This window comes from Bombina bombina, chromosome 1 (genome assembly GCF_027579735.1).
Source record: "Bombina bombina isolate aBomBom1 chromosome 1, aBomBom1.pri, whole genome shotgun sequence".
Lineage (NCBI taxonomy): Eukaryota > Metazoa > Chordata > Amphibia > Anura > Bombinatoridae > Bombina > Bombina bombina.
Genome location: NC_069499.1, coordinates 487,218,333 through 487,243,383, shown reverse-complemented (window position 1 = coordinate 487,243,383; position 25,051 = coordinate 487,218,333). Strand labels below are relative to the sequence as shown.

At 41.6% G+C, this 25,051-nt stretch overlaps 1 protein-coding gene across 1 annotated transcript in view; it reads right to left on the bottom strand.

Annotated features, from left to right (window-relative positions):
• Nucleotides 1–418: 418 nt before the first annotated feature.
• ZC3H15 (zinc finger CCCH-type containing 15) overlaps nt 419–25,051 on the bottom strand; it is a 97,654-nt gene continuing 73,021 nt past the window's right edge. Inside the window, exons 7-10 of the mRNA XM_053698540.1 lie at nt 17,722–17,868; nt 17,493–17,591; nt 2,825–2,963; nt 419–1,121 (exon numbers count right to left, since the gene is read on the bottom strand). Of these exons, the coding sequence (XP_053554515.1) occupies nt 931–1,121; nt 2,825–2,963; nt 17,493–17,591; nt 17,722–17,868 (576 nt within the window). The 3' untranslated portion in view covers nt 419–930. The remainder of the gene's footprint in view (nt 1,122–2,824; nt 2,964–17,492; nt 17,592–17,721; nt 17,869–25,051) is intronic.

Here is a 25,051-nt window from a genome sequence, read left to right as displayed (position 1 = left end):
TGCCGCTAAAACAGTATAACTTTTACTAAAGCATTTTTGTTAAGAGGAATATTGCAAATATGCTTCTATAGAATTAAGACTGAAATGCATTCATTCACATTTCAATTTTGACCTATTTTTTAAACATATACCTAAAGTAGTGCTATATAGAAGAGGGAACACACCATGAATGTAAGGCCACAACCCATAGGCACTGGGAGTAAAACTGTGTATATTCCTGTATGTATGTGCTCTTCATGGTTGCTGGATGACATCCTCCTAAGCCACCTCACTCCAAAAAGGTTAAAACAGAACTGAAGCAGGCAGGAAGGAGGTGGACATTATAGAAATGGAGGCACACTAAAGACTTCTGGCACAATGAATATACACCAGTACTCAACACAGAGAACTTGAAAAAATTACAATTTAGTAACTTCCATGAAGTTAAGTGAATAGCCTTTATTTACATTTTGTTGATATATGAGAAGTTTAAAATATTTTTTGCTAGAGATACTATGTTTAACAGATCTGTATCTTTCTCTAAAATGTGTACAAATACAGTACAGAACATAATTTGAAATTTATGTTTAATGTGTGATTTTGAAAATTATTTTCTGGAATAGTCAGTGACTAAAATAGATTTTGCTGAAAAGTTTTCAGAAGTATAATTATCTTTGGAAAGACAGTTTTTAAAAGGAAACAAAGCAGCTACTTTGTCCGCAATAATTTATTCTGTTTTATTTAACAAAACAAACTATGCATCACAATATCCGACTTTGATCTTAATTCCTCATTCCTATGAACCAATTTTTAGATGAAGTCGAAATGAGAACACAAAAGACAAAGAAAATAAAAGTTCTGATGTGCCCTTCTGAAGCAGCTTTGTAGGTGTTAAACATCCCATTAAGGAATCCTAGATGAAAAAAAAAATGAGTCTGGATTGTTTATTTTTCATTCTTCTAAATCAAGTGTGTTTAGTTCTTCCTCAAGGTCATCCAAGTCCTCTCCAGTAAACAGATTTTCATCAACAGGCACAGCATCCACAAGACCATTTTCCTGATCCTCATCTTCATTATCCTCTTCCAGGTCACTTTGTTCTCCATTTTCAATTTCACCTCCTGATGCTTCACTTAACTTAGTATCTTAAAAAAATAAAAACACCACATTTTAAAGTATGTTCTCAATCATAACACCACCAAAGCAGGCTTTCCCCACATACATAAAGAACTTGACTATATATGCCAAAAAGTTATTCCTTCCATAGATTATCACTTCTTGCTTACAACATACCAGCCCATTTGCTTCTTCTTCCTACCCCTTAGCAACATCTGTATTCAGGCAAAGCATTGATGGGGTTTTCAACCCTTATAAATATGTATGTGAAGAAAGTGCAGATGTTTTTACATAAATATTGTTTGAAAGTAGAATCATTGTGTGAATGTCAGAAACTGTTTGCTTAAAGTGAATGTAAATATTGATGCTAAAGTAAAATAAAAATTCAATTAAAAACAGGGGCACTTTAATTAATCAAAATTTACATTTCACTCGTGTTGTGAAAAAATACTTACCTTTTAAACTTGACAGCAGCTCCTCCAGCTTCCTCCGGTCGTCACAAGCCATTTCTGATGTCAGAAATGATGGATAGGTCATCCTCCAATCATGGCTTCACCCCAGGGGAATCAGTGTCTGATTCAATGCCGTGATTGGAGGAAGCCGGATTCTTCATTTTAGACCCAGAAAGAGGCTTAGCGACGGGTGGAGGAAGCTGGAGCTGCTGTCAGGATTAAAAGGTAAGTTTTTTTTCACAACAGGAGTGAAATGTAAATTTTGATGAATTAAAGTGCCCCTGTTTTTAATCGAATTTTTAAAAACCGGGCACTTTAGCATAAAAATTTACATTCACTTTAAATGAAATATCTCCTTTTGGACTTTTAATATCTGCTATAAAAGTTTGTATATTTCAACAGAATGGTGTCATAACTTCTCAGCAAGAATCTTTATTATAATTATAATTATTGCTTGAGATTTAGCTTGAAGGAATTAAACAAAAACATCATATTAAGTTAAACAAACAAAAAAAAAAACAAAAACAAAACTATAACCATCTAGCAATTAAGAAAAAAAAAAAAAAAAATAAAATAAAAAAAAAAGGGGTTGGTAGTCATAATAAATAAATGTTCCAAACAATCCCTAGATTCTGGAAAAGAAACCCAATCTTTGGAAGAATGGATTAATTCTGTTACGTTAACATTATCCTTGGAAAAACATCACTATTTCAAATTACGTAAACTAGATGATTTTGCTAGTAATTTAATTTGAGAAGAATATGTAAATTCTAGATAATTTATTTTTTTCTGTAACCTTATTTCGCCAATATACTGCAATCATCCACTTTTATACTGTACTTTCAGTAAACTGATTGTATTGCTGTTACATTGAATTATATTTGTGATATTTTCAAAAAAATTATTAAAAAAAAACCACACACACTAATTTAAACCACTATTGTGTGCATACAAACATACAAAGAATAAGCTATAGCAGACCAAACATGATAATGCAATGGGATTGAGAAATGTCAATTGTCAAATGAAATGAGATCAAATTCTGCATTCAGTCTATGGTAACTCATTGCATAGAGACTCAAATCCCCATAAATGTCACACAGCATAGCGCCTACATTCGTACCTCACATTACAAGAACACCCTAAGGAGACAAAATGGCTACAGGCAATCAAGAGTCAAGTCAACTTCCATGAATAAATACTCCTGAACATTCTCAAGAATGAAAGAATCTTATCCATAATAAATAAGCCAAAAATGCCTTACTGTTAAAAGTTCTTACCGTCTTTAACTTTTGATGTAACATATGTGCTGAATCGTTCATGACTGGCAACTGTAATACCAGTATCATCAACATCTTTTGGAACAAATCTGCTCAGATCTATGTCTTTCACATCATCATCATTATCTTGAGTTTCATCCTTTAAAGCAGAAAAAAAAAAAAAACTGTAAATTACTTTTATTATTTGTAAATACTTAAATACGGCTATTACTAGTTCGGTAAATAGCTAAAATGGATGAAAACATACACAAGATGCAACACACAAATACTCTATTAAATGCTTTATATTTCAATATAAAGGCCAAGGATTCAAAAAAAGAGATATAAGTGCAAAAAGAAAATATGCTAATATCTTAGAGTATTTTATTATTGCACTATTGCTTGCTTTTAACCATGGGCCAGATTACAAGTGCAGTGGTATTTTGCGCTAGCCGGGTTGCGCTGGTATTATAAATTGAAATTAAACTGTTTTTGCTTTATCTATAACCCGATGAGCGCAAAAATCTGAACTTAGAATATCGCGTTCACGTATTCCCCCACAAAAGTAAATGGAGAGAAAAAAAAAGTTGGAAAAACCTACCACCCCACTCTCGAGCAAACACCATCACAGATTCTCATTAGTACTAACCAGACATGAAAATACGAATGTAGCCCAATATGTTTAACTGTTAACATATAAAAGTGCGCTACAGAGCAGCGATGAACTACTGAGAGCTAGCTGAACATATCCGGTGAGCCAATGACAAGAGGCATGTGTATGTTAGCACTAATCACCAGCTAGCTCCTAGTTGTGTATTTCTTCTCCTGAGCCTAAATAGGTATGCTTTTCGAAGTACATTTTAACACATGTGGATTTGATTTAAATCACAAGTCAGTAAGACCAATTAAAATCATGTTTTTCATTTTTAGAATAACGTTTCAGATTATTTTTTCAGTTATATCAGACCATTACTGATTTGGTTGTATATATAATTAGATATGCATAGATAGATCACTGAAATAATTGATAGTATTGGGAGGTTAACCATCTCCAGTTTAATGGGTTAATCATTCATATTTGATCAACTTTTCAGTAGTACTTTATTGTAAGGAAAAATAAAATTTATGCTTACCTGATAAATTTATTTCTTTTTTGACACAATGAGTCCACGGATCATTTTAATTACTAATGGGATATTCACCTCCTGGTCAGCAAGAGGCGGCAAAGAGCACCACAGCAGAGCTGTTAAATAGCTCCTCCCTTCCCTCCCACTCCAGTCATTCGACCGAAATTATGAAGAGAAAGGAAAAACTAAGGTGCAGAGGTGTCTGAAGTTTATAATAACCAACAACCTGTCTTACAAAACACAGGGCGGGCCATGGACTTGTGTCAAAAAAATACGTTTATCAGGTAAGCATACATTTTCTTTTCTTTTTTATGACACGATGAGTCCACGGATCAGTTTAATTAGTAATGGGATCCAATACCAAAGCTAGAGTACACAGATGATATGGGAGGGACAAGACAGGGAACCTAAAACGGAAGGCACCACTGCTTGAAGAACCTTTCTGGCAAAAGCTGCCTCAGCCGAGGCAAAAGTGTCAAATTTGTAGAATTTTGAAAAAGTATGAAGAGAGGACCAAGTTGCAGCCTTGCAAATCTGTTTTACAGAAGCCTCATTTTTGAATGCCCACGAGGTAGCAACAGCCCTTGTGGAATGAGCCATAACACTCTCCGGCGGCTGCTGTCCAGCAGTCTCTTATGCAAAACGTATGATAATCTTCAATCAAAAAGAAAGAGAAGTAGTCATAGCTTTCTGTCCCTTACGTTTTCCTGAGAAAACAAACAAAGAAGAAGACTGAAGAAAGTCCTTAGTCGCCTGCAGGTAAAACTTTAAAGCACGGACCACGTCCAAATTGTGCAGAAGTCGCTCTTTCTGAGAAGAAGGATTAGGACACAAGGAAGGAACAACAATCTCCTGATTAATGTTCCGATCAGAAACAACCTTAGGAAGAAATCCTAATTTAGTACGTAAAACTACCTTATCTGAATGGAAAATAAGGTAAGGAGACTCATACTGCAATGTCGAGAGCTCTGACACTCTACGAGCAGAATAAATAGCAACAAGAAATAAAACTTTCCAAGATAACTTAATATTTAAGGAATGCATAAGCTCAAACGGAGCCCCTTGAAGAACTTTGAGAACTAAATTAAGACTCCATGGAGGAGTAACTGGTTTGAACACAGGCCTGATCCTAACCAAGGCCTGACAAAAAGATTGCACATCTGGGACATCTGCCAGACGTTTGTGTAACAAAATAGATAAAGCAGAGGTTTGACCCTTAAGGGAACTTGTTGATAAACCCTTCTCCAAACCCTCGGAGAAAAGACAAAATTCTAGGAATCCTAACTCTACTCCATGAGTAGACCTTGTATTCGCACCAATAGAGATATTTATGCCATATCTTATGGTAAATCTTTCTAGTTACAGGTTTACAAGCCTGATTAATGGTCTCTATGACCGAGTCAGAGAAGCCCCGCTTGGATAAGATTAAACATTCAATCTCCAAGCAGTCAGCTTCAGAGAAACCAGATTTGGGTGTAGGAAGGGACCTTGAATTAGAAGGTCCTTCCTCAACGGAAGTCTCCAAGGTGGCAGAGACGACATGTCCACCAGATCTGCATACCAAATCCTGCGAGGCCAAGCCGGAGCAATGAGGATCACTGATGCTCTCTCCTGCTTGATTCGAGCAATGACCCGAGGAAGAAGAGCAAACTGTTGAAATAGGTATGCTAGACTCAAAATCCAAGGAACCGCCAGAGCATCTATCAGTTCCATCTGGGGGTCCCTGGACCTCGACCCGTATCTCGGGAGCTTGGCATTCTGTCAAGATGCCATCAGATCTAATTCCGGCAGACCCCACCTGAGAATCAGACTGGAGAACACTTCTGGATGGAGTTCCCACTCCCCCAGATGAAAGGTCTGCCTGCTCAGAAAGTACGCCGCCTCCCAGTTGTCCACCCCTGGGATGTGGATCGCAGACAGGCAACAAGAATGAGCCTCCGCCCACTGAATTATCTTGGTTACCTCTGTCATCGCTAAGGAACTCCTGGTCCCTCCCTGATGATTGATGTAAGCCACTGAAGTTATGTTGTCCGACAGGAACCTGATAAACTGGACTGAGGCTAACTGAGGCCAGGCGCGCATTGAAAATCGCTCTCAGCTCCAGAATGTTTATAGGAAGAATAGACTCTGACCGAGTCCACACTCCCTGAGCCTTTAGGGAGCCCCAGACTGCTCGCCACCCTAGAAGACTGGCATCTGTTGTCACAACCACCCAAGGAGGTCTGCGAAAGCAGGTTCCCTGAGAGAGATGATCCAGAGATAACCACCAGTGAAGAGAATCCCTTGTCTCTTGCTCCAGTAGTATTTGAGGAGACAAATCTGCATAATCTCCATTCCATTGCTTGAGCATGCTTAACTGCAGAGCTCTGAGATGGAACCGAGCAAATGGAATGATGTCCATTGCCGCCACCATCAGCCCGTTTAGCTCCATGCACTGAGCCACAGATGGCCGAGGAGTGGACTGAAGGACTTGACAAATATTGATAATCTTTGATTTCCTGACTTCTGTCAGAAAAATCTTCATTGATAGGGAATCTATTATAGTTCCCAAAAAAGTTACCCTTGTATTTGGGACTAAGGAACTCTTTTCCAAATTTACCTTCCACCCATGAGATCGCAGGAAGGATAACACCATGTCCGTTTGGGACCTTGCTTGTTGTAATGATGGCGTCTGGACTAGGAGGTCGTCCAGATAGGGCGCCACTGCAATGCCCCGTAACCGAAGCACCGCCAACAGCGATCCTAGAACCTTTGTGAAAATTCTGGGAGCTGTGGCAAGACCGAAAGGTAGAGCCACGAACTGGAAGTGTTTGTCCAGAAAAGCAAACCTTAGGAACTTGTGATGCTCCCTTTGAATGGGAACATGCAGGTACGCATCCTTTAAATCCACAGTTGTCATAAAATGACCCTCTTGGATCAAAGGAAGAATGGAACGAATAGTTTCCATCTTGAAGGACGGTACTCTGAGAAATTTGTTTGAGATCTAAAATCAGCCTGAAGGTTCCCTCTTTTTTGGGAACCACGAACAGATTGGAATAGAATCCCAGACCCTGTTCCTGTACTGGAACAATCACTACTAGGTTGGAAAGGTCTCTTACGCAGTGTAAGAACACCTCTCTTTTTGTCTGGTCTGCAGAAAATCTTGAAAGCCTAAAGCTGCCTCTGGGGGAAAGACTTTTGAACTCTAACCTGTATCCCTGGGACACAATTTCTATTGACCAGGGATCCTGAACTTCTCAAATCCAAGCCTGAGTGAAAAAGGAAAGTCTGCCCTCTACAAGATCCGGTCCCGGATCGGGGGCATGCCCTTCATGCGGTCTTAGATTCAACAGTAGGCTTCTTGGATTGTTTTCCTTTATTCCAGGATGATTGGATCTCCATGCAGGTTCCTGTTTGGAGGCAGTAGAGGTAGAATTCCACTGTGAAGTAAAACCACCAGGCCCTAAACATCCATGTCTCCTAGCCCCAGTGCCTGCTTATTATTGCCGAAAATTACATTATATTTCATTTTTAATGCTTGCCCCTCCCTCCTCACACGTAGGTCCTTGTGCAGATCTATTTCACTCCAAACAATCTTCTATTCAGTGAGCTTCTTGAAACTTACTATATGGGTTGATTGTGTACATATAGTTACAGGGGAACAATTGCATTAAAGTCAAAATTATACTTTCCTGATTCAGAAAAAAATATGCAATTTTTACAATTTACTTCTCTTATCTAATTTGCTAAGATCTCTCGGTATCCATAGTTGAAAAGAATACATAGGTAGGCTCAGAAGCAATGCACTACTGTGAACTAGCTGCTTGTCACTGTCTCACCCACTGTGTATAGCTAGGCCCCAGTAGAGCATTACTCTCCTTCAACAAAGGGCACCAAGAAAATGAAGCAAATTTGATAGACGTAAATTTGAAAATTGTATGCTCTGAAACCCAAAAGTGTCCCCCTTTAAGGTCTATTTTTCAACTCTATGTTTATTTTATAACATTTGTGCTGTGAAGAAGGTGCATGTTATTTATGCAGACACCAAAACCAATAAGATGTGATAATATCTTCAAGATAGAAAAATAATCAGACACAAACCTCTGTGAGAGTGTGACATTGTAAATGGATTAATTAAATTAATTTATTTAAAAAAAATTAAACATTACAGCCATGAATATACAGTATCTTGCTATATAATTAAAAACAAATCTATATTTCAGGATGAACAACCTTTATATTATAATGTATCTGAAATAGAAACTATATTTAAATAGATTTTTTCCTCAAAAAGCATTTAATTGAAGAAAAAACAAAAACAAATTATGCTTACCTGATAATCTAATTTCCATCTGTACGAGAAGAGTCCACAGCTTCATTCATTACTTGTGGGAAATACAGAACCTGGTCACTAGGAGGAGGCAAAGACACCCCAGCCAAAGGCTCAAATACCTCCCCCCACTCCCCTCATCCCCCAGTCATTCTGCCGAGGGAACAAGGAACAGTAGGAGAAATATCAGGGTATAAATGGTGCCATTAGAAAAACAAAAGAAATTTAGCTCCGCCCAACAGAGAACTGGGTGGGAGCCGTGGACTCTCCTCGCACAGATGGAAATGAAATTATGAGGAAAGCATAATTTATGTTTTCCATCTTAATACGGGGAGTCTCCACGGCTTCATTCATTACTTGTGGGAAACAAATAATGAAGCTCTAGAGGACACTGAATGAAAACGGGAGGGAAAAAGAGAGGCGGACCCTATTCTGAGGGCATCACAGCCTGCAAAACCTTCCTCCCAAAAGCTGCTTCAGCCGAAGAATAAACGTCAAATTTGTAAAACTTTGAAAAAGTATGTAAGGAGGACCAGGTAGCCGCCTTACATATCTGCTCCATAGAGGCCTCATTCTTGAAGGCCCAAGAAGAAGCCACAGCTCTAGTTGAGTGAGCCATAATCCTCTGAGGAGGCTTATGTCCCGCTGTCTCATAAGCCAAGGGAATCATGCTCCTCAGCCAAAAAGATAGGTAAGTGGAAGAAGCCCTCTGTCCCTGCGCATCCCCGAATAGACAACAAATAAAGCTAAAAAGTCTGTCTGAAATCCTTCGTAGCCTGAAGATAAAATTTCAAAGCGCGAACGACATCCAAGTTATGAAGCAACTGTTACTTCGAAGAAGAAGGGTTAGGACACAAGGAAGAAACTACTATCTCCTGATTAATGTTGTGATCAGACACAACCTTAGGGAGAAATCCCAACCCAGTGCAAAGGACAGCATTAACGGCATGAAAAAAAACAGGTAAGGAGGCTTACATGGCCGCCAACTCAGAGACTCTGCGTGCCGAAGCAATAGCCAGTAGAAAAAGAACCTTCCAAGACAGTATCTTCATGTCAAGAGAAAGCATAGGCTCAAAACGGAGCCCCCTACAAAACCCTAAGAACCAGATTCAAACTCCAAGGAGGAGCAGAATGGCGAAATACAGGGGGGGCCAAGCCCTCTGAGCGTTGAAGATCGTTTAAAGTTCCAGGATGTTGATCGGAAGAAGCGACTCCTCCCGATTCTACCTGCCATGTGCCTTCCTGGCACCCCAAACAGCTCCACATCCTGAGAATGGTCTCAGGAAGGATGTCCCCTGGGACAGCTGATCTGGACGGAGCCAACAAGAGAGGGATTCCCTCGACCGGTTGTCCAGAGATATCTGTTGCGATAGATCTGAGTGATCTCGTTCCATTGCCTCAGCATGCACAACTGAAGAGGTCGTAGATGGAACCGGGCGAATAGAATGACATCTATACTGGATAGCATGAGCCCAATCACCTCCATACATCGGGCCACAGATGGCCTTGAGGAGGTCTGAAGGGCAAGACAGCTGGAGGCAATTTTGCAACGTCTCTGGTCTGTCTAAACCTATCCTGTAACCCTGGGCAATAACCTCCAGAACCCAAGGATCCTGCACGTCCCTCATCCAAGCCTCCTTGAAAAGAGATAGTCTGCCCCCTACGAGATCCAGAGACGGATCGGGGGCCGCCCCTTCATGTCGATTTTGTCTCGGCGGGCTTCTTGTCCTGCTTGGCTTTATTCCAAGACTGAGATGGTTTCCAAGATCCCTTGGACTGCTCGGGCTTTGCGGCAGGCTGCTGTCGTTGGGACTTGTCCGAACGAAAGGACAAAAATTAGGAACCTTAGGTTTATTCTTCTTATCCTGCGGTAGAAAGGCACCCTTGCCCCCTGTGACGTGGATATTCCAGGCCTAGACCAAAAAGTACCTTTCCTTTAAAGTGATGGAAAACTATGCCTACCTTGAACGATCGTTATTTTATGAACTTAAAAAAATAACAGAATTTATGTTTACCTGATAAATTACTTTCTCCAACGGTGTGTCCGGTCCACGGCGTCATCCTTACTTGTGGGATATTCTCTTCCCCAACAGGAAATGGCAAAGAGCCCAGCAAAGCTGGTCACATGATCCCTCCTAGGCTCCGCCTTCCCCAGTCATTCGACCGACGTAAAGGAGGAATATTTGCATAGGAGAAATCATATGATACCGTGGTGACTGTAGTTAGAGAAAATAAATCATCAGACCTGATTAAAAAACCAGGGCGGGCCGTGGACCGGACACACCGTTGGAGAAAGTAATTTATCAGGTAAACATAAATTCTGTTTTCTCCAACATAGGTGTGTCCGGTCCACGGCGTCATCCTTACTTGTGGGAACCAATACCAAAGCTTTAGGACACGGATGATGGGAGGGAGCAAATCAGGTCACCTAGATGGAAGGCACCACGGCTTGCAAAACCTTTCTCCCAAAAATAGCCTCAGAAGAAGCAAAAGTATCAAATTTCTAAAATTTGGTAAAAGTGTGCAGTGAAGACCAAGTCGCTGCCTTACATATCTGATCAACAGAAGCCTCGTTCTTGAAGGCCCATGTGGAAGCCACATCCCTATTGGAATGAGCTGTGATTCTTTCAGGAGGCTGCCGTCCGGCAGTCTCATAAGCCAATCTGATGATGCTTTTAAGCCAAAAAGAGAGAGAGGTAGAAGTTGCTTTTTGACCTCTCCTTTTACCAGAATAAACAACAAACAAGGAAGATGTTTGTCTGAAATCCTTTGTAGCCTCTAAATAGAATTTTATAGCACGAACTACATCCAAATTGTGCAACAAACGTTCCTTCTTTGAAACTGGATTCGGACACAAAGAAGGCACAACTATCTCCTGGTTAATATTTTTGTTAGAAACAACTTTCGGAAGAAAACCAGGTTTAGTACGCAAAACCACCTTATCTGCATGAAACACCAGATAAGGAGGAGAACACTGCAGAGCAGATAACTCTGAAACTCTTCTAGCAGAAGAAATTGCAATCAAAAACAAAACTTTCCAAGATAATAACTTGATATCTACGGAATGTAAGGGTTCAAACGGAACCCCTTGAAGAACTGAAAGGACTAAATTGAGACTCCAAGGAGGAGTCAAAGGTTTGTAGACAGGCTTGATTCTAACCAGAGCCTGAACAAAAGCCTGATCATCTGGCACAGCCGCCAGCTTCTTGTGAAGTAAAACAGATAAAGCAGAAATCTGTCCCTTCAAAGAACTTGCAGATAATCCTTTCTCCAAACCCTCTTGTAGAAAGGATAGAATCTTAGGAATTTTTACCCTGTTCCATGGGAATCCTTTTGATTCGCACCAACAGATATATTTTTTCCATATTTTATGGTAAATTTTTCTAGTTACAGGCTTTCTAGCCTGAATAAGAGTATCAATGACAGAATCTGAGAACCCACGCTTTGATAAAATCAAGTGTTCAATCTCCAAGCAGTCAGTTGGAGTGATGCCAGGTTCGGATGTTCGAACGGACCTTGAACAAGAAGGTCCCGTCTCAACGGTAGCTTCCATGGTGGAGCCGATGACATATTCACCAGGTCTGCATACCAAGTTCTGCGTGGCCACGCAGGAGCTATCAAGATCACCGAAGCCCTCTCCTGATTGATCCTGGCTACCAGCCTGGGAATGAGAGGAAACGGTGGGAACACATAAGCTAGGTTGAAGGTCCAGGGCGCTACTAGTGCATCTACTAGAGTCGCCTTGGGATCCCTGGATCTGGACCCGTAGCAAGGAACCTTGAAGTTCCGACGAGACGCCATCAGATCCATGTCTGGAAAGCCCCATAATTGAGTTATTTGGGCAAAGATTTCCGGATGGAGTTCCCACTCCCCCGGATGAAATGTCTGACGACTCAGAAAATCCGCTTCCCAATTTTCCACTCCTGGGATGTGGATTGCAGACAAGTGGCAGGAGTGGAACTCCGCCAATTGAATTACTTTGGTCACTTCTTCCATCGCCAGGGAACTCCTTGTTCCCCCCTGATGGTTGATATATGCAACAGTCGTCATGTTGTCTGATTGAAACCTTATGAATTTGGCCTTTGCTAGTTGAGGCCAAGCCTTGAGAGCATTGAATATCGCTCTCAGTTCCAGAATGTTTATCGGGAGAAGAGATTCTTCCCGAGACCATAGACCCTGAGCTTTCAGGTGTTTCCAGACCGCGCCCCAGCCCACCAGGCTGGCGTCGGTCGTTACAATGACCCACTCTGGTCTTCTGAAGCTCATCCCTTGGGACAGGTTGTCCAGGGTCAGCCACCAACGGAGTGAATCTCTGGTCCTCTGATCTACTTGGATCGTCGGGGACAAATCTGTATAATCCCCATTCCACTGTCTGAGCATGCACAGTTGTAATGGTCTTAGATGAATTCGCGCAAAAGGAACTATGTCCATTGCCGCAACCATCAAACCTATTACTTCCATGCACTGCGCTATGGAAGGAAGAAGAACAGAATGAAGTACTTGACAAGAGCTTAGAAGTTTTGATTTTCTGGCTTCTGTCAGAAAAATCTTCATTTCCAAGGAGTCTATTATTGTTCCCAAGAAGGGAACTCTTGTTGACGGGAATAGAGAACTTTTTTCTACGTTCACTTTCCACCCGTGAGATCTGAGAAAGGCTAGGACAATGTCCGTATGAGCCTTTGCTTGAGGTAGAGACGACGCTTGAATCAGTATGTCGTCCAAGTAGGGTACTACTGCAACGCCCCTTGGCCTTAGCACCGCTAGAAGGGACCCTAGTACCTTTGTGAAAATTCTTGGAGCAGTGGCTAGTCCGAATGGAAGTGCCACAAACTGGTAATGCTTGTCCAGAAAGGCGAATCTTAGGAACCGATGATGTTCCTTGTGGATAGGAATATGTAGATACGCATCCTTTAAATCCACCGTGGTCATGAATTGACCTTCCTGGATGGTAGGAAGAATTGTCCGAATGGTTTCCATCTTGAACGATGGGACCTTGAGAAATTTGTTTAGGATCTTGAGATCCAAAATTGGCCTGAATGTTCCCTCTTTTTTGGGAACTATGAACAGATTGGAGTAAAACCCCATCCCTTGTTCTCCTAATGGAACAGGATGAATCACTCCCATTTTTAACAGGTCTTCTACACAATGTAAGAATGCCTGTCTTTTTATTTGGTCTGAAGACAATTGAGACCTGTGGAACCTTCCCCTTGGGGGTAGTTCCTTGAATTCCAGGAGATAACCTTGAGAAACTATTTCTAGCGCCCAAGGATCCTGAACATCTCTTGCCCAAGCCTGAGCGAAGAGAGAGAGTCTGCCCCCCACCAGATCCGGTCCCGGATCGGGGGCCAGCATCTCATGCTGTCTTGGTAGCGGGCTTCTTGGCCTGCTTACCTTTGTTCCAGCCTTGCATCGGTCTCCAGGCTGGCTTGGTTTGAGAAGAATTACCCTCTTGCTTAGAGGATGTAGAATTTGAGGCTGGTCCGTTTCTGCGAAAGGGACGAAAATTTGTTTTATTTTTAGCCTTAAAAGACCTATCCTGAGGAAGGGCGTGGCCCTTTCCCCCAGTGATGTCTGAAATAATCTCTTTCAAGTCAGGGCCAAACAGCGTTTTCCCCTTGAAAGGGATGTTAAGCAATCTGTTCTTGGAGGACACATCCGCTGACCAAGACTTCAGCCAAAGCGCTCTGCGCGCCACAATAGCAAAACCTGAATTTTTCGCCGCTAATCTAGCTAATTGCAAAGTGGCGTCTAAGGTAAAAGAGTTAGCCAACTTAAGTGCTTGAACTCTGTCCATAACCTCCTCATAAGAGGATGCTTAATTGAGCGACTTTTCTAGTTCCTCGAACCAGAAACACGCTGCTGTAGTGACAGGAACAATGCATGAAATTGGTTGTAGAAGGTAACCTTGCTGAACAAACATCTTTTTAAGCAAACCCTCTAATTTTTTATCCATAGGATCTTTAAAAGCACAACTATCTTCTATAGGGATAGTGGTGCGTTTGTTTAGAGTAGAAACCGCCCCCTCGACCTTGGGGACTGTCTGCCATAAGTCCTTCCTGGGGTCGACCATAGGAAATAATTTCTTAAATATAGGGGGAGGGACAAAAGGTATGCCGGGCCTTTCCCATTCTTTATTTACAATGTCCGCCACCCGCTTGGGTATAGGAAAAGCTTCGGGGGGCACCGGGACCTCTAGGAACCTGTCCATCTTACATAATTTCTCTGGAATGACCAAATTGTCACAATCATCCAGAGTAGATAACACCTTAAGCAGAGCGCGGAGATGTTCCAATTTAAATTTAAATGTAATAACGTCAGGTTCAGCTTGTTGAGAAATTTTTCCTGAATCTGAAATTTCTCCCTCAGACAAAACCTCCCTAGCCCCTTCAGACTGGTGTAAGGGCATGTCAGAACCATTATCATCAGCGTCCTCATGCTCTTCAGTATCTAAAACAGAGCAGTCGCGCTTTCGCTGATAAGTGGGCATTTTGGCTAAAATGTTTTTAATAGAATTATCCATTACAGCCGTTAATTGTTGCATAGTAAGGAGGATTGGCGCACTAGATGCACTAGGGGCCTCCTGAGTGGGCAAGACTGGTGTAGACATAGAAGGGGATGATGCAGTACCATGCTTACTCCCCTCACTTAAGGAATCATTTTGGGCAACATTATTATCAGTGGCATCATTGTCCCTACTTTGTTTGTCACATTCATCACATATATTTAAATGGATAGGAACCTTGGCTTCCGAACATACAGAACATCGTCTATCTGATAGTTCAGACATGTTAATAGGCATAAACTTGATAACAAAGCACAAAAAACATTTTAAAATAAAACCGTTACTGTCTCTTTAAATTTTAAACTGAACACACTTTTTTACTGAATATACGCAAAAGTATGAAGGAAATGTTCAAAATTCACCAAAATTTCACCACAGTGTCATAAAGCCTGAAAAGTATTGCACACCAAATTTGAAAGCTTTAACTCTTAAAATAACGGAACCGGAGCCGTTTTTACATTTAACCCCTATACAGTCCCTGGTATCTGCTTTGCTGAGACCCAACCAAGCCCAGAGGGGAATACGATACCAAATGACGCCTTCAATAAGCTTTTTCAGTGGATCTGAGTTCCTCACACATGCATCTGCATGCCTTGCTTCTCAAAAACAACTGCGCATTAGTGGCGCGAAAATGAGGCTCTGCCTATGACTAGAAAAGGCCCCCAGTGAAAAAGGTGTCCAATACAATGCCTGTCCGTTTTTTTAACAAAATTGCCAAGATTAAAATAACTCTCCAAAGTTATAAACCATTAAATATGCTTATATAGTAATCGTTTTGGCCCAGAAAAATGTCTACCAGTCTTTAAAGCCCTTGTGAAGCCCTTTTATTCTTATATTGAAAATTAAGAAAATGGCTTACCGGATCCCATAGGGAAAATGACAGCTTCCAGCATTACCAAGTCTTGTTAGAAATGTGTCATACCTCAAGCAGCCAAAGTCTGCTCACTGTTTCCCCCAACTGAAGTTAATTCCTCTCAACAGTCCTGTGTGGAAACAGCCATCGATTTTAGTAACGGTTGCTAAAATCATTTTCCTCTTACAAACAGAAATCTTCATCTCTTTTCTGTTTCAGAGTAAATAGTACATACCAGCACTATTTTAAAATAACAAACTCTTGATTGAAGAATAAAAACTACATTTAAACACCAAAAAACTCTGAGCCATCTCCGTGGAGATGTTGCCTGTGCAACGGCAAAGAGAATGACTGGGGAAGGCGGAGCCTAGGAGGGATCATGTGACCAGCTTTGCTGGGCTCTTTGCCATTTCCTGTTGGGGAAGAGAATATCCCACAAGTAAGGATGACGCCGTGGACCGGACACACCTATGTTGGAGAAAATGTGACTTTAATTCATGATTTTTTAAAAATCGCTATATTAATCAACTTATTTATTGTTGAAACTTGTATTTTATTATTTTTATCCTCCTCCTGTACAACAGCCGCCATTGAAATACTGTGGTCACGTTTTTTTTTTTTTTTTTACAACCACTGACAGCTCAGGCCAGTCGGCGACACTCCTCTTGGGTCACATGCCCTTCAACACGAGTGAAGAATGAGGCCACACCCGGTCACCTGGAGTGCCATGTAGGACTGCCCCTGCAGCCGAGAAAAACCACGCCAAACTAAACCGGCTGCGCAGTAATCAAAATGAAGGAAGAACCCGACTGTTCACACATTGCCAGAGCCACATCTCACAGCAAAAACACCAAGTAATCATGATAAACCCCCCACCCTGTTCAATAATCACCTTCCGGAGATATTAACCCTTGATTCTATAAAGATAAAATGAGTCACACTGTGACCCTGTCTTCTTACGTTATCATTACCGGTATAAAAAATGAAATGATCTTACCAGAATCTACACCGTGGAACAGGAACACGGCCTCTAACAGTGTTGTAGCATCGCTCCTGACGTGGACTTGAGTGATAGAAAGCAGGCAGTGAAACTCGTCAACACTGATTGCTTAAGGAGCTGTTAATACGAGTCTGGATGGATTCGCAGAAAGATTCTCCCTGCATCTTCAGACCCTAACATTTGTCAATGCTCTCACTGAGAGGCTGACAAGACTACCTAAAACTCCAGTCCCATTCCAAAGAGTACTACCCTCCACAAGAGACTACTCCGAATCTTCTGACACTTCTCTGCCATCCTCCTGTGACGAAAGGCAAAGAATGACTGGGGGATGAGGGGATTGGGGGAGGTATTTGAGCCTTTGGCTGGGGTGTATTTGCCTCCTCCTGGTGGCCAGGTTCTGTATTTCCCACAAGTAATGAATGAAGCTGTGGACTCTCCTCGTATTAAGATCAATATCCTATTTGAGAAAAAAAAAAAAAAAAAAAACAACCCCTGATTTTTATCTACCCTGAATTTGATAATAGAAGTAAATCATATAGTCTCTTAGAATTGCATGCTCAGACCCTTAAACGTTTAATGAGGAGTTTGTTAGGTGGTCATTTAAGAGCTATACATACATAAAAACACATCTGTACAATTAAGCCTATTTGTGTTTATTATATAAATATACAAGCACACAGCAACAAAACCATTCAGTAACTCTAAATGAGTTAAATGAGCCTGAGATACATTATATATATATATATATATATATATATATATATATATATATATATATATATATTTTTTTTTAACAGTTTCAATAAGATACAAATAAAATAAAGAGGTATTGGTTTACCCTGTCCTCCATGTCTAGGCTATAGTGTGTATCATCTGCTTCTTCATCATCATCATCCACAAGTTCAGGTCGGAATTCAAAAACTTCACGACCACTGATCTATCAGGATAAAAAAAATAATACCAAAATTAAACAGAATATTGTATATTATTTTGCAGAAATAAGAATGTAAAATAATATGCATTTTGGCTATCTAAGGTATAAAAATAACAAAAAGAAAATCACATACCCCAAAAGATTTTCCTGCTTTGAAATCTGCCTTTCTCCTCTCCATGTCTTCTTCTGCTTTTTCAATTCTTTCTTGCCTTTTTCGTTTTTTCCATGCAAGAAAAGATTCTAAGGTAATTCTGGTAACATTGGGCCCAAGGGCAGCACGCTGATAAAAAAAAAATAATTTTTTTTTGAAATTAACAAATTGTTGTACAAGGAGAATTGTTCTTTACAGAAGCTTATGCTAGCTGGGTGGCATTATTAAGTAGCCAGGTGGGGGCAGTATGATACTTTGCAATTTTATAACATTTTCTGTTATTTATAAGTGTTACTTAAAGGGACATTATACACCAATTTTCATATAACTGCATGCATTCACAAAGAGCAAACACTCCCCCTCCCCTGCATAGAAACAGAAGCAATCTGAAGTCTGTATAAATCTAAAACTTTGGGGCTTGGTTAGGAGTCGAAAAATCAGCAAAACTATACATTTTTACAAAAACACTCCCAGATGGGATATATAAATGGATCATCTACATAACATGTATGCAAATAAAAATCTAGTGTACAATGTTCCTATAAGCTACCCAAATCACATACTAATTGCATAATTTAACAAAAATTGATCTTATTATAAATTTGTGCAAGAGATATAATATAATTTATGCTTACCTGATAAATTCATTTCTCCTGTAGTGTAGTCAGTCCACGGGTCATCCATTACTTATGGGATTATATCTCCTCCCTAACAGGAAGTGCAAGAGGATCACCCAAGCAGAGCTGCTATATAGCTCCTCCCCTCTACGTCATACCCAGTCATTCGACCGAAACCAAACGAGAAAGGAGAAAACTATAGGGTGCAGTGGTGACTGGAGTTTAATTTAAAATTTAGACCTGCCGTAAAAACAGGGCGGGCCGTGGACTGACTACACTACAGGAGAAATGAATTTATCAGGTAAGCATAAATTATATTTTCTCCTGTTAAGTGTAGTCAGTCCACGGGTCATCCATTACTTATGGGATACCAATACCAAAGCTAAAAGTACACGGATGACGGGAGGGACAGGCAGGATCTTTACACGGAAGGAACCACTGCCTGTAGAACCTTTCTCCCAAAAACAGCCTCCGAAGAAGCAAAAGTATCAAATTTGTAAAATTTTGAAAAAGTGTGAAGTGAAGACCAAGTTGCAACCTTGCAAATCTGTTCAACAGAGGCCTCATTCTTGAAGGCCTAAGTGGAAGCCACAGCTCTAGTAGAATGAGCCGTAATCCTTTCAGGAGGCTGCTGTCCAGCAGTCTCGTAGGCTAAACGTATTATGCTACGAAGCCAAAAAGAGAGAGAGGTAGCCAAAGCTTTTTGACCTCTCCTCTGTCCAGAATAAACGACAAACAGGGAAGAAGTTTGACGAAAATCTTTAGTTGCCTGCAAATAAAATTTCAGGGCACGGACGACGTCCAGATTGTGCAGAAGTCATTCCTTCTTTGAAGAAGGGTTAGGGCACAATGATGGAACAACAATCTCTTGATTGATATTCTTGTTAGTGACTACCTTAGGTAAGAACCCAGGTTTAGTACGCAGAACTACCTTATCTGAATGAAAAATCAGATAAGGAGAATCACAATGTAAGGCCGATAACTCAGAGACTCTTTGAGCCGAGGAAATAGCCATTAAAAACAGAACTTTCCAAGTTAACAGCTTGATATCAATGGAATGAAGGGGTTCAAACGGAACACCTTGAAGAACGTTAAGAACTAAGTTTAAGCTCCACGGCGGAGCAACAGTCTTAAACACAGGCTTAATCCTAGCCAAAGCCTGAACGTCTGCCAGACGTTTGTGTAAAAGGATAGACAGAGCTGAGATCTGTCCCTTTAATGAACTAGCAGATAAACCCTTTTCTAAACCTTCTTGTAGAAAAGACAATATCCTAGGAATCCTAACCTTACTCCATGAGTAACTCTTGGATTCGCACCAATATAAGTATTTACGCCATATTTTATGGTAAATTTTCCTGGTAACAGGTTTCCTAGCCTGTATTAAGGTATCAATCACTGACTCCGAGAATCCCCGCTTTGATAGAATCAAGCGTTCAATCTCCATGCAGTCAGCCTCAGAGAAATTAGATTTGGATGTTTGAAAGGACCCTGAATCAGAAGGTCCTGTCTTAGAGGCAGAGACCATGGTGGACAGGACGACATGTCCACTAGATCTGCATACCAGGTCCTGCGTGGCCACACAGGCGCTATTAGAATCATCGATGCTCTCTCCTGTTTGATCCTGGCAATCAATCGAGGAAGCATCGGGAAGGGTGGAAACACATAAGCCATGTTGAAGACCCAAGGAGCTGTCAGAGCATCTATCAGTACCGCTCCCGGGTCCCTGGACCTGGATCCGTAACAAGGAAGCTTGGCGTTCTGGCGAGACGCCATGAGATCCAGATCTGGTTTGCCCCAATGATGAAGCAGTTGGGCAAACACCTCCGGATGAAGTTCCCACTCCCCCGGATGAAAGGTCTGGCGACTTAGAAAATCCGCCTCCCAGTTCTCCACGCCTGGGATGTGGATCGCTGACAGGTGGCAAGAGTGAGACTCTGCCCAACGAATTATCTTTGAGACTTCCATCATCGCTAGGGAACTCCTTGTTCCTCCCTGATGGTTGATGTAAGCCACAGTCGTGATGTTGTCCGACTGAAACTTGATGAACCTCAGAGTTGCTATCTGAGGCCAAGCCAGAAGAGCATTGAGAACTGCTCTTAATTCCAGAATGTTTATTGGAAGGAGTCTCTCCTCCTGGGTCTATGATCCCTGAGCCTTCAGGGAATTCCAGACTGCGCCCCAACCTAGAAGGCTGGCGTCTGTTGTTACAATCGTCCAATCTGGCCTGCGGAAGGGCATCCCCTTGGACAGATGTGGCCGAGAAAGCCACCATAGAAGAGAATCTCTGGTCTCTTGATCCAGATTTAGCAGAGGGGACAAATCTGAGTAATCCCCATTCCACTGACTTAGCATGCACAATTGCAGCGGTCTGAGATGCAGGCGCGCAAAAGGTACTATGTCCATTGCCGCTACCATTAAGCCGATTACCTCCATGCACTGAGCCACTGACGGGTGTTGAATGGAATGAAGGACACGGCAAGCATTTAGAAGTTTTGATAACCTGTCCTCCGTCAGGTAAATTTTCATTTCTACAGAATCTATAAGAGTCCCTAAGAAGGGAACTCTTGTGAGTGGCAATAGAGAACTCTTTTCTACGTTCACCTTCCACCCATGCGACCTTAGAATTGCCAGAACTAACTCTGTATGAGACTTGGCAGTTTGGAAACTTGACGCTTGTATCAGAATGTCGTCTAGGTACGGAGCTACCGCTATGCCTCGCGGTCTTAGTACCGCCAGAAGAGAGCCCAGAACCTTTGTAAAGATTCTTGGAGCCGTAGCTAACCCGAAGGGAAGAGCTACAAACTGGTAATGCCTGTTTAGGAAGGCAAACCTTAGATACCGGTAATGATCCTTGTGAATCGGTATGTGAAGGTAGGCATCCTTTAAATCCACTGTGGTCATGTACTGACCCTCTTGGATCATGGGTAGGATAGTTCCTAAGAGTTCCATTGTTCAAAATGGAAACTATTCGAATTTGTTTAGGATCTTTAAGTCCAAGATTGGTCTGAAGGTTCCCTCTTTTTTGGGAACCACAAACAGATTTGAATAAAACCCTTGTCCGTGTTCCGACCGCGGAACTGGGTGGATCACTCCCATTAGTAAGAGGTCTTGTACACAGCGTAGAAACGCCTCTTTCTTTATCTGGTTTGCTGATAACCTTGAAAGATGAAATCTCCCTTGTGGAGGAGAAGCTTTGAAGTCCAGAAGATATCCCTGAGATATGATCTCCAACGCCCAGGGATCCTGGACATCTCTTGCCCAAGCCTGGGCGAAGAGAGAAAGTCTGCCCCCCACTAGATCCGTTTCCGGTTCGGGGGCCCTCACTTCATGCTGTCTTAGGGGCAGCAGCAGGTTTTCTGGCCTGCTTGCCCTTGTTCCAGGACTGGTTAGGTTTCCAGCCCTGTCTGTAGCGAGCAACAGTTCCTTCCTGTCTTGGAGCGGAGGAAGTTGATGCTGCTCCTGCCTTGAAGTTACGAAAGGCACGAAAATTAGACTGTTTAGTCCTTGGTTTGGCCCTGTCTTGAGGCAGGGCATGGCCCTTACCTCCAGTAATGTCAGCGATAATTTCTTTCAAACCGGGCCCGAATAATGTCTGCCCTTTGAAAGGAATATTAAGCAATTTAGATTTAGAAGTCACATCAGCTGACCATGATTTAAGCCACAGCGCTCTACGCGCTTGAATGGCGAATCCGGAGTTCTTAGCCGTAAGTTTGGTTAAGTGTACTACGGCATCAGAAATAAATGAATTAGCTAGCTTAAGGACTTTAAGCTTGTTTATAATCTCATCCAATGGAGCTGTGCTAAGGGTCTCTTCCAGAGACTCAAACCAGAATGCCGCCGCAGCCGTGACAGGCGCAATGCATGCAAGGGGTTGTAATATAAAACCTTGCTGAACAAACATTTTCTTAAGGTAACCCTCTAACTTTTTATCCATTGGATCTGAAAAAGCACAGCTATCCTCCACCGGGATAGTGGTGCTCTTAGCCATAGTAGAAACTGCTCCCTCCACCTTAGGGACCGTCTGCCATAAGTCCCGTGTGGTGGCGTCTATTGGAAACATTTTTCTAAATATGGGAGGGGGTGAAAAAGGCACACCGGGTCTATCCCACTCCTTGTTAACAATCTCTGTAAGCCTTTTAGGTATAGGAAAAACGTCAGTACACGCCGGTACCGCAAAATATTTATCCAGCCTACATACTTTCTCTGGAATTGCAACCGTGTTACAATCATTCAGATCCGCCAATACCTCCCCTAGTAATACACAGAGGTTCTCAAGCTTAAATTTAAAATTTGAAATGTCTGAGTCCAGTTTACTTGGATCAGAGCCGTCACCAACAGAATGAAGCTCTCCGTCCTCATGTTCTGCAAATTGTGACGCAGTATCAGACATGGCTCTATTATTATCAGCGCACTCTGTGCTTACCCCAGACTGATCGCGTTTACCCCTAAATTCTGGCAATTTAGATAGTACTTCAGTCATAACATTAGCCATGTCTTGCAAAGTGATTTGTATGGGCCGCCCTGATGTACTTGGCGCCACAATATCACGCACCTCCTGAGCGGGAGGCGAAGGTACTGACACGTGAGGAGAGTTAGTCGGCATAACTTCCCCCTCGTTGTCTGGTGATAATTTCTTTACATGTAAAGATTGACTTTTATTTAAAGTAACATCAATGCAATTAGTACACAAATTTCTATTGGGCTCCACATTGGCCTTTAAACATAGTGAACAAAGAGATTCATCTGTGTCAGACATGTTTAAACAGACTAGCAATGAGACTAGCAAGCTTGGAAATACTTTTCTAAATAAATATACAAGCAATATAAAAAACGCTACTGTGCCTTTAAGAAGCACAAAAAGCTGTCACAGTTGAAATAACAATGAACCAAAATAGTTATAGCAACCAATTTTTCACAGTAAATGTATTAAGTTAGCAAAGGATTGCACCCACCAGCAAATGGATGATTAACCCCTTAATACCCAAAAACGGATAACAATTTAATAATTAACGTTTTTATCACAGTCAAAACACACTGTCACAGGTCTGCTGTGAGTGATTACCTCCCTCAAAACTAGTTTTGGAGACCCCTGGGCTCTGTATAGACGTCCTGGATCATGGAGGAAGAAATAGGAAGACTGACTAAATTTTTACTGCGCAATAAAGCGCTAAAATAGGCCCCTCCCACTCATATTACAACAGTGGGGAAGCTCAGTAAACTGTTTTTATTCAGAAAAAAACGACAGCCATGTGGAAAAAAACAGAATTTATGTTTACCTGATAAATTACTTTCTCCAACGGTGTGTCCGGTCCACGGCGTCATCCTTACTTGTGGGATATTCTCTTCCCCAACAGGAAATGGCAAAGAGCCCAGCAAAGCTGGTCACATGATCCCTCCTAGGCTCCGCCTACCCCAGTCATTCGACCGACGTTAAGGAGGAATATTTGCATAGGAGAAACCATATGGTACCGTGGTGACTGTAGTTAAAGAAAATAAATTATCAGACCTGATTAAAAAAACCAGGGCGGGCCGTGGACCGGACACACCGTTGGAGAAAGTAATTTATCAGGTAAACATAAATTCTGTTTTCTCCAACATAGGTGTGTCCGGTCCACGGCGTCATCCTTACTTGTGGGAACCAATACCAAAGCTTTAGGACACGGATGAAGGGAGGGAGCAAATCAGGTCACCTAAATGGAAGGCACCACGGCTTGCAAAACCTTTCTCCCAAAAATAGCCTCAGAAGAAGCAAAAGTATCAAACTTGTAAAATTTGGTAAAAGTGTGCAGTGAAGACCAAGTCGCTGCCCTACATATCTGATCAACAGAAGCCTCGTTCTTGAAGGCCCATGTGGAAGCCACAGCCCTAGTGGAATGAGCTGTGATTCTTTCGGGAGGCTGCCGTCCGGCAGTCTCGTAAGCCAATCTGATGATGCTTTTAATCCAAAAAGAGAGAGAGGTAGAAGTTGCTTTTTGACCTCTCCTTTTACCGGAATAAACAACAAACAAGGAAGATGTTTGTCTAAAATCCTTTGTAGCATCCAAATAGAATTTTAGAGCGCGAACAACATCCAAATTGTGCAACAAACGTTCCTTCTTTGAAACTGGTTTCGGACACAGAGAAGGTACGATAATCTCCTGGTTAATGTTTTTGTTAGAAACAACTTTTGGAAGAAAACCAGGTTTAGTACGTAAAACCACCTTATCTGCATGGAACACCAGATAAGGAGGAGAACACTGCAGAGCAGATAATTCTGAAACTCTTCTGGCAGAAGAAATTGCAACTAAAAACAAAACTTTCCAAGATAATAACTTAATATCAACGGAGTGCAAGGGTTCAAACGGAACCCCCTGAAGAACTGAAAGAACTAAATTGAGACTCCAAGGAGGAGTCAAAGTTTTGTAAACAGGCTTAATTCTAACCAGAGCCTGAACAAAGGCTTGAACATCTGGCACAGCAGCCAGTTTTTTGTGAAGTAACACCGACAAGGCAGAAATCTGTCCCTTCAGGGAACTTGCAGATAATCCCTTTTCCAATCCTTCTTGAAGGAAGGATAGAATCCTAGGAATCTTAACCTTGTCCCAAGGGAATCCTTTAGATTCACACCAACAGATATATGTTTTCCAAATTTTGTGGTAAATCTTTCTAGTTACAGGCTTTCTGGCCTGAACAAGAGTATCGATAACAGAATCTGA